Source organism: Andrographis paniculata, unplaced genomic scaffold (assembly GCF_009805555.1).
Source record: "Andrographis paniculata isolate CXL003 unplaced genomic scaffold, ASM980555v1 Contig56END, whole genome shotgun sequence".
In the NCBI taxonomy this organism is placed as follows: Eukaryota; Viridiplantae; Streptophyta; class Magnoliopsida; order Lamiales; family Acanthaceae; genus Andrographis; species Andrographis paniculata.
Genome location: NW_026137591.1, coordinates 1,814,558 through 1,833,089, shown reverse-complemented (window position 1 = coordinate 1,833,089; position 18,532 = coordinate 1,814,558). Strand labels below are relative to the sequence as shown.

Sequence of the window (18,532 nt, the reverse complement as noted above, 5' to 3'; positions counted from 1 at the left end):
GCCTTCTAAATCATTTACTTTTAATAACATTATTTGTAATATTGTGTAAAGTGCAAAGTTATTTTTTATTAAAATAAAAAGTACTTTCACTGAGAAAAAAAAAAAAAAAAAAAAAGCACAATCTCCATAAATATTATATAAAAATATAATATACACATATTAACCCATTATATATAATATATACATTTTATTCACTCACAAAAGTCAATTCTTCAATCTAAATATTATTTTTTATATTATCAATACAATTTTTCATACAAACCCAATATATATAATTAAAAGAAATTTATAATAAGTATTTAAATATTTTAAAATTTGTATCTCAATAAAATATATGTAATATAAATATTATTGTGTAGAAAATAAAATTTATATAAATAAATAAAAATTATTTTTATTTATGTATAATTAGCAAAAACTAATTTATAAAAGATATAAATTTAAAAAAAAAATAGATAACATTCTGAATTGATAAATTTTACGGCATATAAAAAAAATGTTTGATAAGATGTCATTACTTTTATATTATTTTTGTCGTTTTCACTGTAAATCAATATAATACTAATATTCAAAATTTTAAGTGAAAAAATAAATGGTATCGATTTTATGTGACGGACAATATTAAAATACAAAAAATATCATTTATTTGATAACAAAAATATTATTTAAATACAAAATTAGACCAAAAAAAAGAAAAAACACAGGCATGTGTGGTGAGTTAGCATTAATCCATCATCTCAGCAAATTACTTTGTTGATTAGCAGAATTAACTTAAGTAGAACCCACCCACAAACTGTTTGCTTAAATGCCTCTACAAAAGCTTCTCTTCTTCTTTTTCAAATTCTACTTTTCTGCTTTTGTGTCTCCCCCACATTCACTCACTACTTTCTTTATGTGTATATATATATATTTAATAATTCTGGTACAGATAGACCAAGTACTTACTACTACTGTATGAATAGCTGTAGCTCAGGAAATAAAAGAAAAGTGAGTGTGTAAAGCAGGAATCAAGGAATCAAGATCATGCCTTTTTGTGTTCTTAATTAATTTTTATGTTTCAACCAGATATATATACTTAAAAGTTAAAAAAACTCCTCTAATCTCAAAATTCCATCTCAATTTTCATTCCGGGAGGTCTTCTTCATCTTCTTCTGTCTTATTGAATTTTCTGGTGCTGTCTGATTATCTAAAGGTTAGTATTTTTTTTGGTGATTTTGTGTGTGAATTTAGACAACACATGTTTGATCTAATACTTGATTTGTTGAATATTAGTTGTGGGAATTAGAAGAAATGGATATTCAATTGATGGAGATTGGGGTGAAATTTAGGGCAATTATGATGTGGACAAGCAGATGGTGTTTTAGAACAGCTTGTAAGAATCCACTGTTTGTTGGATTTTTGTGTTTCTTGATGTGTCTGCAGAGGTTATTCCCTTTTGTTTTTTCGTTGTTGGTGTCTGTTTCACCTGTTCTTGTCTGCACTGCTCTTCTTCTTGGAACCCTTTTGAGTTTGGGGCAACCAAACAACATACCTGAGATTGAGACAGATGAGGAAGAAGAAGAAGAAGAAGCTGTTTTGATTAAGACAGGGGATGTTTCTGGACATGTTGAGGTTTTAGGATTGGAGAGGAGGGATGATGATGATGATGATCATGATGAGGTGGAAGGTTGTCGGGATTTGTCGGGGGGCGAGGTTGTTCTTGATGATAATGATGATACTGTTCCATTGATTGATCGAGTGGCAAAGAGATCGCCGGAGGTTGAGCTGGATAATAATGGTGATGGCAATGTTGTTTGTGATGATGATCATAATGTTGTATTGATCGAGGGATTGGCCAAAAGATTGCCGGAAGTTGAATTGGAGGGATTGGCAAAGAGATCGCCGGAGGTTGAATTGGATGGCAATGGCGATGGTGTTTCTGGCGATATTTGTGATGATGGTAATGTTGCATTTGTCGAGAGAGTGGTGAAGAAATCGCCGGAGGTTGAATTGGATGACAATGGCGATGTTTGTGATGATGGTAATGTTCCATTTGACGAGAGAATGGCGAAGAGATCGCCGGAGATTGAGTTTGGTGGCAATGGCGATGGTGAATTTGTTTCCGGGGTTGTTCGTGATGATGATAATGTTGCATTAGTCGAGGGAGCGGCGATAAAATTGCCGGAGGTTGAGTTGGACGACGATGGCGATAGCGATGTTTTTGGCGTTGCTTGTGACGATGATAAAGTTCCATTGATCGAGGGAGTGGCGAGGAGATTACGGAAGATCGAGTTGGACGATGACGGCGACGATCGAGGGTTGTTGGAGAAGGCGACGATGCATAGTGATGGGGAGGTTGTCGAGAATCTCTACGCCCCTATCCCGGTGGCGGACGACGGGGGAAGTTCGTCGGACGACGACGACGACGACGACGAGGGTGGCTCGTTCGGGTCGGAGAAGGTAAACGTCGATACTTTGGATTCTCCTCCGCGATCTCCATGGACATGTGCGGCGGCGAATCTAGAAGAACAAGTGGTTCAGGGAGGACATGACGACAGAAATGAAGATGACGACGACGGGGATTCGGGGTCGGACCGAGCCGAGAGCTCCTCCCCGGACGCGTCGATGACAGACATCATGCCGATGCTCGACGAGCTCCATCCACTTTTGGATCGAGAGTCGCCTCGACCTGCTCGAGACGATGAGTCTGAGTCTAATGCTAGTACCCACGGTTCAGATAGACACAATTGCTTCGAGGATGAGGATTTGCACCACGAGATCACGACGTCGGCGATTACATGGACCGACGAGGATCAAAAGAATCTCATGAATCTCGGAAGTTCGGAGATCGAGAGGAATCTACGGTTGGAGAGCCTAATACTGAGGAGACGGTCGAGAAAGAGCGCGAACGTTCAACCTGAGAGGGACTTGATCGATTTAGAGAGTTTGGACTTTCCGTTTGGGATTACGCCGATTTCGACGAGACGGGAGAATCCGTTCACTCATGCTCAAGAATCTCGAGACGATTCGGGGTTGCCTCCGATCCCGGGCTCGGCTCCTTCCATCTTGTTGCCTAGACGGAATCCTTTCGATATCCCTTATGATTCGAGCGAAGAGAAGCCGAATCTTTCTGGAGATGGATTTCGGGACGAGTTTACGGTGCCTCGTTCCATAGAGATGTTTCGTAGGCACGAGAGCTTTAATATGAGGTCTACGGTTTTTGGGAAAGAAGAAAACGAGGATGTTAGAATGAGGCCGTACTTTGTCCCCGAACAGACAATTTCGGAAGAGTCGAGCAGCTCTCGGTTCTTGAGGCAATCGAGTGGACTTAGCGAGTCGAAGACAAGTTCTGTCCCGGAAACGGAGTCGATTAGTTCAGTCGAGGAGCAGAATCCGGTGGTGAATGAAGAATTCGAACGTCGGGTTCGAAACGAGAGCGGATCTTCGGATTACAAGAAGCTCAAATTCGAAGAAGACAAGCTTAACTTTCGATCGAGCGACATAGAGATTCCGGAGACTGAATATTGTCCGAATTTGGGAATTTTTGATCGGAATTACAGGAGCAGTTCGAGCTCGTCGTCGCTTTCTGAAGAGAGCGAACGGGTCTTCACTGAAATCGAAAGCGGAGAGACAACGACGATGCTCGAGGAAAGAAGAGATGTTGTCGATGACGAACCGGTCGTCGTCAATACGGGTTCGGTTAACGATGTTCATCATCGGGAACCTCTTTACGATTCCAGCCCGCGATTTGTTCAGACAAACGATTCGTCGACAACGGTATCTTTAGTCGCGACAGAAGCTGAAGGACACAGTCTCGAAACAGAGCCGAGTTCAGTAGAGGCAGTCGATGTAAGAAATCGATACAATGCAGGTGACGATCTTCTGGAAATCGATCAGACATCAACCGAGGAAAATATCGTCGAGAATATTCGCTCGTGCGATGAAGGTTTCGACAATAAGGCTTTACTATTGTCTGAAAGCAAAGACGTTGCGAAACTGCAAGTTGTCGATGCTGATGTTAACTATGAAGTCGAGGAGAAGTTCGTGTCTGAAGAAGACACATCGATCACTCACGACGAAGCACAGGTTAACATTTGTCGTTTGTTCAATGCTTGTCCTATTTTTAGACATACGACAAAGATCTGATGTCTGAAACATTGCAGGAACTGAGCGTGCCAGCCAAGCCGTCGGACAATGATCTTGCTGAGCTGGAATTATTCATACCGGAGATCGGAGAGGTCGATCCTGACATCTTATCGAATATCGAATCATCACAACGTCCCAACTTTACTTCTTTCAGTTCCGGAACCTTCGAAATCGCGGGTTCTCGATCTGAATTACAGACAATAGTTGAAGAGGTAGATGAGATTAAGGAAATCGACGAATGTCTGTTGTCCGAACTCGACTGTGTCGGAGACTTTAGTGTCGATCGTTGGGGTAAGATCGAGGGGAATCCGGATGAAGAAGAAAGAACGATCGACGATACTTTACACGCGAAGATTTCTACCGTCGACGAATGTTCGACGACGGAGGTCAATGAATTCGGCAGCCATGATTCTCCTGATCAAGAATCATCAAAGGAATTGGAAATGCAATCGACGGAAATCGTCGATTCGATACCCGATGAAGGTGATTCGACATCCCGGGAGAATAAACTCTTTCCGGGTATCGCTGAGTTGTCCAATCGAGGCGAATTCGAGCCACTAGAAATTAAGATGGTGGTCGACGAAACAACGATTCACGATCCGGGATATGGAATTCTACACAAGAATCTCGAGATCGATACAGTCGAAGATTCTATGAATGATGACAAATCGAATAAGGATAACGACAAGAATGTCGAGCTTCCGGTTTTAGTTGATCATACGTCGCAGATGGTCGACACGGAAGATGGATACGATGATGTCTTATTGGTGGATGTTACGAGTGGAAAACCGAGCATTGGAGTTGAAGACGAACCTCTGACCAACTCGGAGGATTGGTTAACGTCGAATGATGGATTGCCGGTGGAGCTCGATGTAGGTTCTTCAATGGCGATTTCGATCGTAAGAGTGACGAGCTATGTTACGAGTGGAGAGTCGGGCTGTGAAGTCGAGCCATGTAGCGATTTCGATTCGTCGAAGCCTATTGAAGGAGAAGGTAAAATCTCTAAAAGCTCGAGTTCAAGTTCAAGTTCGAGTTCGAGTTCTGATTCAGATGAAGAATAGTAATCCAAGAAAAGGTCATGAAAGTTGAAAGATTGTCTTCTTGAATGGTAATTGAGATTTTTGTGTGTGTTTTGTGTATTTTATTATTATTATTTTTTTTGATGACGTGGGAACCCGCAGCAGCTACCCGGTGCGCACCGGGTAAACTTCCGGCCGAACCTAATACCCTGCAAACCAAGTGCGACAAAAAAGTCACACTAGGCGAACCATGTGTGACAGATGGATCTGAGTCGTCGGGGTTTTGAAGCTGTGACCGTGTTTTGTGTATTTTTTGAGCATATGGTTGGTTTCTTCAAGAGTGAGTTTTCCATTTTTCTTTCTAGAGGTTTGGCAAATTTTGTGTCTACTCTGAGTTTTGTTGTTTTTGTATGCTCTACTTTGGCTATTGTGTTGAGACAATTGCTATTTGCTTTTTTTTTTTCTTTGTTTTTTTTATAAATACTTTTTTTTTTTTTTTTAAGTATTTATAAATCGAGTAGATTGCATAATATACTTGTGTTTTTAGTAAAAATATGTAATATATGTTGTATTCCCACAGTTCAGCTAGAAGCTAGAAAGTAGACATATTTTTATTTTAGGACGTCCAATTATAAAGTAAATATTTCATTAAATATATTTATTTTACATCAAATCATTATTTTTATATCAAAAAAATAAAAGCAAAAATATCATTACACTATTATTTCTTAAACACCGGACGAAGAGAGTATTTTATTTATTGTACGAAATGTTTTATGTTAAATTTAAATATGTACAAAATATCTTTTTCGTCTAATATTTTATTGTAAATATGCATTTAATTATGAAAGTATTATACAAATAAATAAAGTAAAATATTTTAAATAATTTTATTTGAATAAAATAAATAAACAAATAATTTACTTTATAGAAAGATAAAAAATATATTTTTTTTTTTTACCCTTAAAGCCATTTTTATTTTTAATAGTATTTTTTGTAATGTCATATTAAATATGGGAGTTTTTTTTTATTGTTTAATTGAGAAGTATAATTACTAAAAAAATATAAATAGATCCATTAAAAGTAAACAGACTATCAAAATAGATATATTAAAAGTGGACAAAATAAGTACTTCCTCTGTAATAAATATAGTCTTAATTGGATTGGACACGAGAATTTAAGGAATATTAATATTATATTGGCAATGGGTAAAAAATATGGATAAAGACTTTTTTTTGCCTTTGTTAGTGTATTAGTGTAAAAAGTAGTGGCAATTATGTAATAAAAATGAAAAAATAGGAATAGTTTTATGGTAATATGGTTATTTATGGATATAAGACTATTATTTTAAAAGGGACAAAAATGGTAAACAGGACTATTGTATTAAGACGGAATAAGTATTATACACATAAAAACACTAGTTGTACAATAGTATCAAATTTTAAAAAGAGCCACACATACATACTTTTAAAAATTTTATCACTATTTATTAATATAATTTATTTAATTTTTGAAAATATCTTATCAAATAATTTTTTTTTTACATAATATGACATCAAATATCTTATTTTTCATTAATAACAATTTTTCAGAACTTCAAAATTTCTACCCAAAGCCTATAATTTTATATATTGTCTTTTTGTGTGTTCATTTTATTTTTTATTTCAAATAAAAAAGTACATGATACATTCAATATCATTTTTAATAAAAATATACTTCTTTCTTTCTGTCCTAAATAAAAAGCAATATTTTAATTTAAACACAAAAATTTAAGTGGATAGAATAAAGTAAAAATTATATAATGGGATGAGAGAAAGAAAAACATATAGCATATTTTTATTTGAATAGTGTGATAGAATAAAACATATTCATTTCGTTTCATTTCTCTTTTGCGTCAGCCTATTAACATTAAAAATATCATTATATTTATATAATTTTTTACATAAATATCATTACAATAATATTACAAGGTACTAATAGAAATATTTTTGTCATTTTCCCTTAATTTGTACCCCCTCCGTTCCGTCCCAAACAAGGTACAACATTTGTTTATGGCATGAATTTTTAAGTAGATAGTATTAAGTAGAATAATTTAGAAATTAGGTGATGTAATAGAAAGAGAAATATATATTTTATTTTTTTATTTAAATGATTCGAGGGAATAAAGGGTGAGGTAGTGATTAAATATAGTAAATTATTTTCTATTTTAAAAATATTGCAGGTGTTTTGGGACATACCAAAAAAAGAAATAAAATATTGCAAGATGTTTAGGACGGAGAGATGTACTATATTTTCATATCATTATTAATATTCAAGACACAAAAATAAATGAACTCTTGCAGCTGGTAGTAGGTAGTAGTAAGTATTTTTTAATTTAGAAATATTCTCACACAACATTAGGTAAAAATACTATTCAGATCAAAATTCAAATCACCACCCCAATTTCAAATCAAATCCAAACAAACCCTAATTCTACACCAAACCCTCACATTATTCACATTTTCCTTTTGAATCAAGAGAAGTAAAGAAAGGATACACATACAGAAACATGTAGTTGCACATTAAGCAGCAAGAGACATCATCCATAACTTTTACAACCAAGCTAGTAATAGTTATTCGATGGCAATTTCGTCGTCACCTACACCGGAAACCACGGCGAGTTTACAGTGCCGGGGCCGGGCGGGGTGGGGCGGGGCATCTTACCGGGAAAACACACACACAACACCATCAACATTCATAATCGGAAAAGTAAGTACACTACTGGAAATAATAAGATCATTACATGCATAGTAGTCTATCGATGCGATGTCTTTATGAACAATTTGTGTCATAACTTACGAGTCCCTGCAGCTCCGGGCCTTCCAGTCGAGGGTTATTCTCAAAGCTGCACATGGAAATATAAGTCGTGGAGAATTACAAGAAATCGGACATGGAAATTTTTGAGCAGAAGAAAAAAAGTCACTTTTCAAAGTGTTTGCGGTGTTGTTTAGGGTACAAAAAAAAAAGAAAAGATTAGGCTATGTTCTCTTTGAGATTTTCATTGGTTTCTATACTATGCAATACATACGATTTCCTATAAAAATATCCGAAATCAATCTATCTATTTTGTTATTTTGATTTATGTGAAATCAATCTATTCAATTCTTTTTTACTAATTATAGTCTCACAAAAAAAAAAAAAAAAAACCCTTACGTTTCACTTATTATTATAACAATACCATCAACTTATTTATCTTATTCAAGGATAGAATTGTCGATTCACCCATATATTGTACCATGTACATATTAAATAATATGTCAAAATTTACGTACAAAAAATAAATAGATAAATTGATTTTGAAAATATGAAGTATAAAATCACATCAAACTACTATTTTAGATAAACATACATACAAGCACAAACCAAACACGCCCTAAGTTTTTAATGTGATATAAATAAACGTTTGATGTGATGTTTTGACCAAAAATAATTTTTAGCGTAATAGTTTTAAATGAAAAAATAGCTATTGTAGGTATGTTTTTTAAAGACCGAAATTTTGATGAATTCCGAGAAAATAGAGTAGAAAACAAATGTAGAAAGAGTTATTCGGCTCACTTATAACAGTGAATAAAAGTGAATCGAATCTATTTAGAAGTAGGAATAAATCAAACTTTCAAGGATAATATCTCACTTGTTTAGAGGAATGTGCTCGAACGGACCGCTTGTAGGAATTGTGCCGCATAAATTGTTATTAGAGACATCGCTACATAAACAAAAACAAAAATTAGCAGCACCACAATTTGCAATGAACACGGATATAAACAACAGTCGATTAAGAAGCACTTACAGAACTTTGAGGCTCGATGTTTCTGTAAGGGTCCTTGGTATTGGTCCAGTCAGGTGATTATCATTAACACGTCTGCAAAAAACATAAATTATTGTAGAGTTGCTGCAAACTGGTAAAGTAATCACATCTACTTAATGCCTACGGCGCACGTGTATTTAATGTAAGACGAGTAATCTTGATAAGGAATGTTATGTTACAAAAATAAAGAAATCACCTAATTAAGAACAAATAAACTAAATTATGCGAATGATAAGGATAAACTCACAAAAAGACGAGAGATTTCAAATTTCCCAGCGATGGTGGTATTTTTCCGGTTAGATTGTTGTTGTAAAGATCCAAACTTATTAAGTTCTTCAAGTTACCGAGCTCGGCAGGAATTGTTCCTTGAATGTTGTTTCTATAAAGTTCCCTGCAAGATAGACAAGTAAGGTTTGTTATGCTCTTGAACATCTGAAATGGAAATGATGAAGTGTTACTGACGACGAAATTCACCAGAAAAATCTTTAATTATTCTAACCAAATAAAGACTTCCGATCAATTTAATGCATCTGCCAATATAGTGGAAGTGCTGTACGATACTCACAAATACTGCAGATGTTCGAGCTTCCCAAGATCCGGCACAAGATGGCCAGACAAGTTCGAGTTCCCAAGATCCCTACACAAGTGAACAAAATAGCAATTCTTGATCACTAGAAAACATATAAGATAAACCAAAAAAGACAAAAAACAATTAATGGATGCCACGACAACGATATTCAATAATTACTAATCCACAGCACTTATTCAGATAGTTCCGGACTTGAAATTTCAGTAACCAAAATTATCTCGCTTTCACATGCCCAAAAAAAATGTAAATCAAACAACTATCTTTAATTCAAAATATCACATCGAACACACCTATTTCTCATTCGAAACATTAAATCACAACTTCAATTAAACCTAATTACGCAAAATCTTTAGTCCAATTTACACCCCTGCTACCCCTTAAAAACATAAATCAAACAACTAATTTAAATTCAAATATTGTATCAAATGCACCTATTTTCCATTTGAAACATTAGCTTCAGTTAAACCTTATTTCTTAAATGCTTTAGTCCAATTTCAGTACAATTAAACTAGTTAACACCTCCGCTCCCCACTAAAAATGATCAATCAAATAACTATTTGAATTCAAAATATCGAACCTATTTCCCATTCGAAACATTACATCCCAACTTCAGTAATTTACAGTACAATTTATAGTAGAATACTTAACATCTTTGCTCCCCATTAAAAAAGATAAATCAAACAACTATTTGAATTCAAATTATTGTATCGAACCTATTCCTCATTTGAAACATTACCTCCCAACTTCAATTAAACCTAATTTTCGTAAATGCTTTAAGTCCAAACACAGTCTAAACTCTAGAGACTAAATTAACTAGTTTAAAGGGCAAACCAGCTCAGATACAGCCATTTACTACCCAACGCAATGCCAGAGTAAATTATTAGTAATTCTTAAACAAACTGGAACAAAGAAGTAGCAGAATCCATCTAGACCTAATTCTTGAAACTAAAATCATACATAACCCTAAATGTTGGCAGTACTCACACGGCCTGTTAATTCCACCGCCATAATAATCCAAACAAAACGAGGCCAAGCGAGAACAAAATATTCAATTACAGAAACATAGAAGACACGAATAATTGCAGCAATAATAACAATAGTAGTATAACGAAATACGTACACCCTAGTAACGCGGTTGTCTTTGTTGCAGGTGAGATGGAACCAGGTGCAGGGGTTCACCAGATTGGGATCCCAGCTCTCCAGCACTTTGTCAGGGTCCGACAAGCTCCGGCGAAGAGCGTACAGCGCGTCGCCTTCCGAATTCCCGCAAGCCTCCCTCACCAGCAGCGACGATGCCGCGACACCTAGGGCAAGAAAAATCAACAGATCCTTGGGAGCCATAGCTGAAATTGAACAAATACTGGCTGAGGTCTGGTGCGGAATTGAGGTTCTGGACAGTGCGCGGATTTATTCAGTGCTGGAAATTGGAAGAATTTGTTCGAAGATTGATTGATTGGACGGATTGATTGACGAAAGAGAGCACGCTGTTGCTGTTAGTGGAGAATCAGAGGAAGAACCTCAACCAAAAACATATTCCTTCGGTCTATTTCAGGTTAATTAAATAATTAATTTGATTTAATTTATACGACCATTTGTAAATTTTTTACTACTAGTATTTTTTTCGTCAAGTATTTTATTTATTTATTTTTGTCTATTTAGTTTTTATTATAATAAAAATAATTCTATTGCACGTAGATTTTTAAATATTAAAATTATATTATATTATAAAAAAAAAGACAAAAATATCCGTACAAGTATGATGTAATATAAAAGTAATGATATTTATATAATATATTGTAAGTTGAAAGGGTATTTATTATATTAGATAGGTAGTACGATTATTCAATTAGGAAATGGTAACTTTGTTTTGGAATGGAAGAAAATAGAAAATTATAGTATTTCAATAGGACGGAGGTAGTATTATATTAATTAATAAAATATTATTATTCTTTTTATTTCATATATATGCAATATTTTTTATTTTGAGTTGTTATTATGCAGTATTTTTAAAATATGAAATAATTTATTATATATTATCTCATCGTATCACTCAAATAAAAAAATAAATAAAAAAATAAATATATATATTTTTTCTCATCACACCATTTTATTTTTAATTTATTTTACTTAATGGTATTCACTAAAATTTTTCTGGTATAAATCAAAGTGGGACGAAAAAATTATTTTTTAATCTATTGCAAAATTTAAAAAAAAAAAAAGAAAAAAAAAAAGAGAAAACTTTGGATTGATTGGAATAAGGGAGTATTATATATTGAAAGGTTACCGTTTTTTATTTTTGTCTGTTCCAAAATAAGGTTATTATTTTTTAATTTAGTAATTGTACTACCTATCTAACATAATAAATATTCTTTCAACTTATAATATATTACACAAATGTCATTACTTTTACATTATACCGTACTAATAGGGGTATTCCTGTTTTTTTACTACAATTCAATATAATACTAATATTAAAAAATCTACGTACAAAAAGCAAATATCATCCTTCCAGTGGAACGGGGGGAGTATTAATATATATATATTATAAATTAAAGACAAAAAAGCACAAAAATATTTGTGTTAATATTGTAATATATAATAAATAGTAAGAATATTTTTAATATTAGATAAATATTATAATTACTAAAAAAAATATTTTGTTAAAGGGTTAAGGGCCTGAGGGGAGTATTCCATTCTCCCATATGCATCTATGTATCCAGCGGCGGATCTAAGGTTTTGAATTTGGTGGGTCGATAAATTAATATAATTAAAATAAAATTTAAATAAATAAATAAAAATTACATTAGAAAAATACGAAACTTCAAATTAACAATCATTTATATATCAAAATAGTTACAAGTGTTTACGATGAGATCTTATATTTTGGTATCGGCTGATAATAGCATTTATACTAACTTTCGTAAACACATCTCTTTCTAGGAAAGTAACGAAACAATCATTTAATAATTACTTTTCCATGCTATTTCGTCATTTTTTCTTGATAATAGTTATAATTGAAAATGATCTTTCCACGTTTGCAGTTGCTATTTTTCTTTGTCTCAACAAGTTTTATAGAAAATTCATTTAAATTCTTCAAATCTCAAGATATTTCATCATATTGAATATCAGTAATGAAATTACCTAATAATAATTCGAAAATCATCAATTTTGCTTTTGACAATTATGTAGAATATAATTATACCAGTAGTTACAATATCTTTTTATTAAAAGAGGAAAGACGATTCGAGGGAAAAAAATAAGACATCAATAATTCTTTTGATAGGTCTTGTTGAATACAAAACATAGTCACTGATTCATGAAATAAAAATAAAACTAATACTTAGGGATACATTTGTAATTTAGTAATAATTAATATTATTTTAATTTTATTTGGTGGGTGAATTGATCTGTATCTGTTTATTTTTTATACATAAATTTTGAATATTAATATATTATATGTACCTAATAGTTCGATGATTGAATAATTAGACTAAAAAATTTTAGTATATGCACAAGTTGACAGATATTATTGTAATTATATATAAAACATAAGAGTTTTTTAAATTATATGAAAATTACAATTATAAAAAAAACAATATATATATATATTGATTTCGAACCATTTCAAATAATAAAATGAATAAATTGGTTCTAAATTGAGGGGATATAATATTTATATTAAAGTATTACTTCTAATTATTTTTATTAGTTAAATAATGAAATTAAAAAAAGTGTGTTTATTCAATATTTTCTCCATCCGCAAATTAATACTCTCTCTATCTTTCAAACTCTCTTTGTAAAAAAAAATGACCTTTGTAAAAAAAAAAAAATGACCTTAAGTCCGGAGGAAGAAGGGAACAATTTTTTTATTACACTTTTCAGTTAATGTTACTAAAAATTTATATTTTATGACTCTATTAGGGTGAATATTTTTTTTTGAATATTTAAAATACAATTATAACAATGTCATTAAAATATTTGATTCAAAATTTTTTAATTAAAATTTTAAAAATAATATCAAGACAATTTGATTAATATATATATATATATACTATGTATCAATTTTGCAAATTGACACAAAACTATTTTTTTCTTCTAATAACAAGAATATCATAGTATAATTGTAGTTTTAATTATGTTCTGTTTATTTATATAAATTTTAAAAATTAATATTATAAATAACTTTGGTTTAAACTATTTAATCTGAATATATATATATATGTATAATCTTCATTGGTGAAATTAGTCATATTTTCATTTTTTAGGTGTCCATCAAATTCATATTGAAATCGAATTGAATTTTTGTGTTCGAATTCAAATTATAAAATTTTGAATATGATTATCAAAAAATTTAATCAAACAAAATCATTTGATTTAGTTATAATCTTATTTGAATGTAGTGTCTTGTAAAAAATTTATGGTTGTGTTGCTGTGGGTTTTACGACAGACTTTTATTATGCAAATTTTTATTTTTTTAAAAAAAATATCATATCAAACAATTATTATTATTATTATTTTTTATATTATATTACAAATTTATTTTACATTCAAAATATTACACCAACCTCTATTTATATCGTATGAAACAACTATTCAAATTCAACTTTTTACTATTCAAAAATCCAAACTCAAACTCTAATACCCACAAACAAACGCACCCTATATGTTTTTATAAAATTTACTATAATCGAATAGGAAAAAAAAAATGAAATCAAAGTCTTAAGAAAATGTATACGATTTGTTCATTTATCTTGTGTTATTTTACTATTTAAATATAAATTAACATTATTTATTTAATATGGTTTCTAATAAAAATACACTTTCTTCTCGTAAAATATTACATTAAAATATTATTTAAATAAAAATTTAAATTAATATTTTATTTCAAATTAATTTCAAATCACACTCAAACAAACTTAAAGTATTTTAGATGATTTTTTTATGTTAAATATGGAGAATCGTATCGATAGTACAAAAATTAATATTTTGTATTAAATCATTGATTTTTTGTAAATAAATAAAGTATATATTACGTTAATATAAGTATATATTATACTCCATCCGTGCCATGACATTATGCCACTTTATTTTGGACATGGATTTTAAGAAAGTGTTATTAGAAAATTAATTGTGTTTAGTGTAGTTGATATTAGAATTGTACAATAGAATAAAATATATTAATTTATTTAATATTTATGAATAAAATAGATATTAAATAATTTTGGCATAAATAATTTTTGTATTAAGACAAATAATTTATGTCATTATTTGTAATAATACTATATTATTTTAAAAATAATTTAAATTACTTATAACAAATTATTTATTGCAAATATAAATTAGAAAAAAATATAAATTAGAAAAAATTGTGTTTGAAAGGATTTACCCAAAATTTTTACTATTCATAAATTTTATTTTTCTTTTTAAAAATATCAACTAAAAGTCCCATTTTTTATATTATATTAAAAAAATAATTTCACATTAAAAATATCACATCAATACATAATTTATAATATCAAATAATTAGTAAAATTAAAAAAAAAATTAATATTCAAATTTTAGACACTCAACCAAACACAAGCTTTATTTACAACTGGAAGCCATGACTCATAATTCGTTAGAGTTTATACACAAAATTTTATCCTAAAAATATCAAATCAAACTTGCATTTTTATTTTTTATATTATATTTAAAATTATTTTTATATCAAAATATCATATTAATACATATTCATATAACATCTAATAATTATTCAAAATGAAAATTTTTACAATCAATACTTAAACTCAAAATCCAAACTCCAACCAAATAAGTTGTTAAGGGGATCCAGTAACGAGACTAAAAAACAGTTTATCCTTAAAATAATATTCGGTATTTTATTTTAATAAATAAAAAATATATATTGATATTATATTTTAAAAAAATATTATCTCCGTCCCATATTGGGTATCTTGGTCACTGTAGACACGAGAATTTAGAATAAATATAATTAGTAGATAATTAATAATGTATTAGTGAAATAATTAACTTATAATATAAATCATTATAGATTTAAGATTAAGATTAAGATAACTAATTAGTTTAATTAAAATTAAAAAATTTTAAATTAGAAAATTTAAAATAAAATTAAGATGAGTAATTATTTTTTTAAAAAAGAAAGTGATATGAAACGTGGGACGGACAGAACCGGCAATATGGGAACAGTAAATGACTACTATTTCTTAAGAATCGCATGATTGAGTGGGCAAACATATATTATGAGTAAAACCAAAAGTAGGGTTTGGTTGAAGTCAAAGAATGTTAAAAATTGGAGTGTGGATTTGGTGAGCTTTATGCTTCCTCATTCCCATGCTGCCTTACTCCTTTATCCTTAATCATTTTTATTCAATTTTTTCTTTTATTGATTTTTATAATTTTTGCATATTATTATTATTATTATTATTATTATTATTATTATTATTAGGGTAAACTGTTTTTTTAATTCAGTAACTGGACTTTTTTATCATTTTAGTTCCGTAAGTGGAGCCTATCGCAAACTAGTCCTATAAGTGAAATTTTTTTGCTATTTTAGTCCTCCGACGCTGGAGATGCCCGCGTGGCCTGCCGGAGGTGACGTGTCCGCCAGGTGTCGCTGACCTGGCGGACACGTTGATTTATTTATTTATTTTTATTTTTTTAATTGGATCAAATAAAAAAATAAAAAAATACAAATAAAATTTAAAATAAATTTAAAATAAGTTTTAAAAAAATTTAAAAAATGAAAAAATAAAATAAAAAATCCACGTGTCCGCCAGGTCAGTGACATCTGGCGGACACGTCACCTCCGGCGGGCCACGCGGGCATCTCCGGCGTCGGAGGACTAAAACAACAAAAAATTTTCACTTATGGGACTAGTTTGCGATAGGCTCCACTTACGGGACTAAAATGATAAAGGGGTACAGTCACGGGACTAAAAATACAGTTTACCCTTATTATTATTATTATTATTATTATTATTATTATTATTATCATTATCAAGCATATGCTTTAGTGGCATATGTCATGTTTGGTATTGGTGGGTCCTAATGGTAATGCTATTATAGCTAATAATATACTCTTCCGTCCCAATACAATAGTCTTATTTGTTATTTTTATTTGTTTCAAAATAATAGTCTTATTTTCATAAATAATCATATCACCCCAACTTTTTCATTTTTATTACCTAATTGTCACTACTTTTTACACTAATACACTCACAAAGGTAAAAAAGTTTTTTATCCATATTTTTTACCAACTACCAATATAATATTAATATTCCTTAAATCCCGTACCTTAACCAATTAAGACTATATGACATGGTATCGGGTGACCCGAATCAAAATAGCGGACCAATCGCGACCCGTACCCGATCAAAGACATTACTTTGTTTAGAGGTTATGAGCCGTTGACTTTTAGATTAGATGTATGGCCAGATTAGATTAGATCTTCTTAGCATATATTCTTTATATTCTACTTGTAAAACATTCATTCGATACATTTCAGAGAAAGTAACTACCACTTTGAAGAAGTTTCCTTTTTTTTCGGATAGATTCCAACCATCCATTGGGGTGATCCAATCAACTGAGAGAGTTAATTTTTTAGCCTTCGTAATGCAACTTACGTGAGAGATGGAAGAAACATTCACAAGCCTCAAATAGTTCGTGTGGATTCATGAAGGTGTTTGCTCGAGAGGAGTATTCGTCGATTGATTCCAAATTATTCGCCGCTTCGTTTATTCGATTTCATAGTTGATTCTTCTCTTGAATTGAGATTAGATGTCATGAAATGGATCCTATCTATGTCACTATAGTTATGAGACGGAGAGAATATAATTTTCAATAATGCGTTTCATTTTGATTTCAAAAATCAATTTTTATTCTTTAATTGGTTTTACTTTCAATAAAAAATTATATTAAAATAATATTTAAATTAAAATTAAACTTAAATATAAATATTTTATTTATTACAAAATATTCCATTAAACTATTATATAAACACAAAACACTTAAGGGTGTATTTCTTTGGAATTTATTTAGAAATGTTTAGTTTAAATTTTGTATTTAAATAATATCTTACTACTTTAGTCCGACCCTAAGGGTTTTATTTATTTTGTATATATTGATATTTGAATATTAATTATTATATCAAAATGTAGTACAAATTAAAAAGAATTGCAAAAATACTTTTATCAGTATCTTATAATACTACAAGGACATTTGTACAAAAAAAATACAAATATAAGAATATTTTTAATGTTAAGTACAATGATGCAGAAAGTAAATATGACCCTTAGAGGCGGACAGGGGAAGTATATGATATTTTATAAAAAAAAAAATATTTACTACTCACTCCGTCCACACACAAAGTAAATATTTACTTTTAACATGGTGTTTAAAAAATAATAGTATTTTGATTATAGTGAATAGTTAAAAGTAGTGTAATGATATTTTTGCTTTTATTTTTTTGTGTAAAAGTAACGATGTGATGTAAAATAAGGATATTTGTGAAAAAAAAAAAGTGAGGTATTTCATTAAATATTTACTTTATAATTGAATGCCTAAAAATAAAATATATATATTTTTTAACTGGATGGAAGGAGTACCTATTCCCATCAAATTTATACTTTTAGTTTAACTTTTTCATCAAATTTATGTTTATATTATAAATAACAAAAGTATTTTTTTCATCCACTTATTCAACAGATAATAATAGCTGTGTTGTTGTTCTGTAAGGGATGGAGGTGTGGAGGTTGGACTTGTGATCAAAAGGTTATGGGCTCAAATCCTCAACGCTTCAGGTCACCTGTCCGGCTTGGTTTGCAGAATATTTTAAATATTTTTCTAATTTGTAAATTTCTTTTATATTTTATTATCATTTTATAATAAAAAATATATTAAAATATTATATTCGGATTGGTTCGGATTTTAAATATACCGA

At 30.6% G+C, this 18,532-nt stretch overlaps 2 protein-coding genes across 3 annotated transcripts; one reads left to right on the top strand and one right to left on the bottom strand.

Annotated features, from left to right (window-relative positions):
• The first annotated feature begins 904 nt into the window (after positions 1-904).
• LOC127256789 (uncharacterized) lies at positions 905-5,590 on the top strand. 2 transcript variants are annotated; one of them, XM_051282982.1, is made up of 3 exons: positions 905-4,065; positions 4,143-5,233; positions 5,310-5,590. In XM_051282982.1, the coding sequence occupies exons 1-2, from the start codon at positions 1,291-1,293 to the stop codon at positions 5,184-5,186; spliced, it is 3,819 nt and encodes a 1,272-aa protein (XP_051138939.1). In that variant the 5' UTR covers positions 905-1,290; the 3' UTR covers positions 5,187-5,233; positions 5,310-5,590. The 2 variants fall into 2 exon arrangements, with proteins under 2 accessions (XP_051138939.1, XP_051138938.1); XM_051282981.1 differs by having other exon boundaries at positions 906-1,192; positions 1,273-4,065; positions 4,143-5,590.
• A 2,093-nt stretch (positions 5,591-7,683) lies between these two features.
• On the bottom strand, positions 7,684-11,124 carry LOC127256769 (leucine-rich repeat protein 1-like). The gene is made up of 6 exons (XM_051282952.1): positions 10,698-11,124; positions 9,554-9,625; positions 9,236-9,379; positions 8,971-9,042; positions 8,815-8,886; positions 7,684-8,028 (listed from the first exon to the last, which is right to left on the bottom strand). The coding sequence occupies exons 1-6, from the start codon at positions 10,916-10,918 to the stop codon at positions 7,956-7,958; spliced, it is 654 nt and encodes a 217-aa protein (XP_051138909.1). The 5' UTR covers positions 10,919-11,124; the 3' UTR covers positions 7,684-7,955.
• Positions 11,125-18,532: the final 7,408 nt, after the last annotated feature.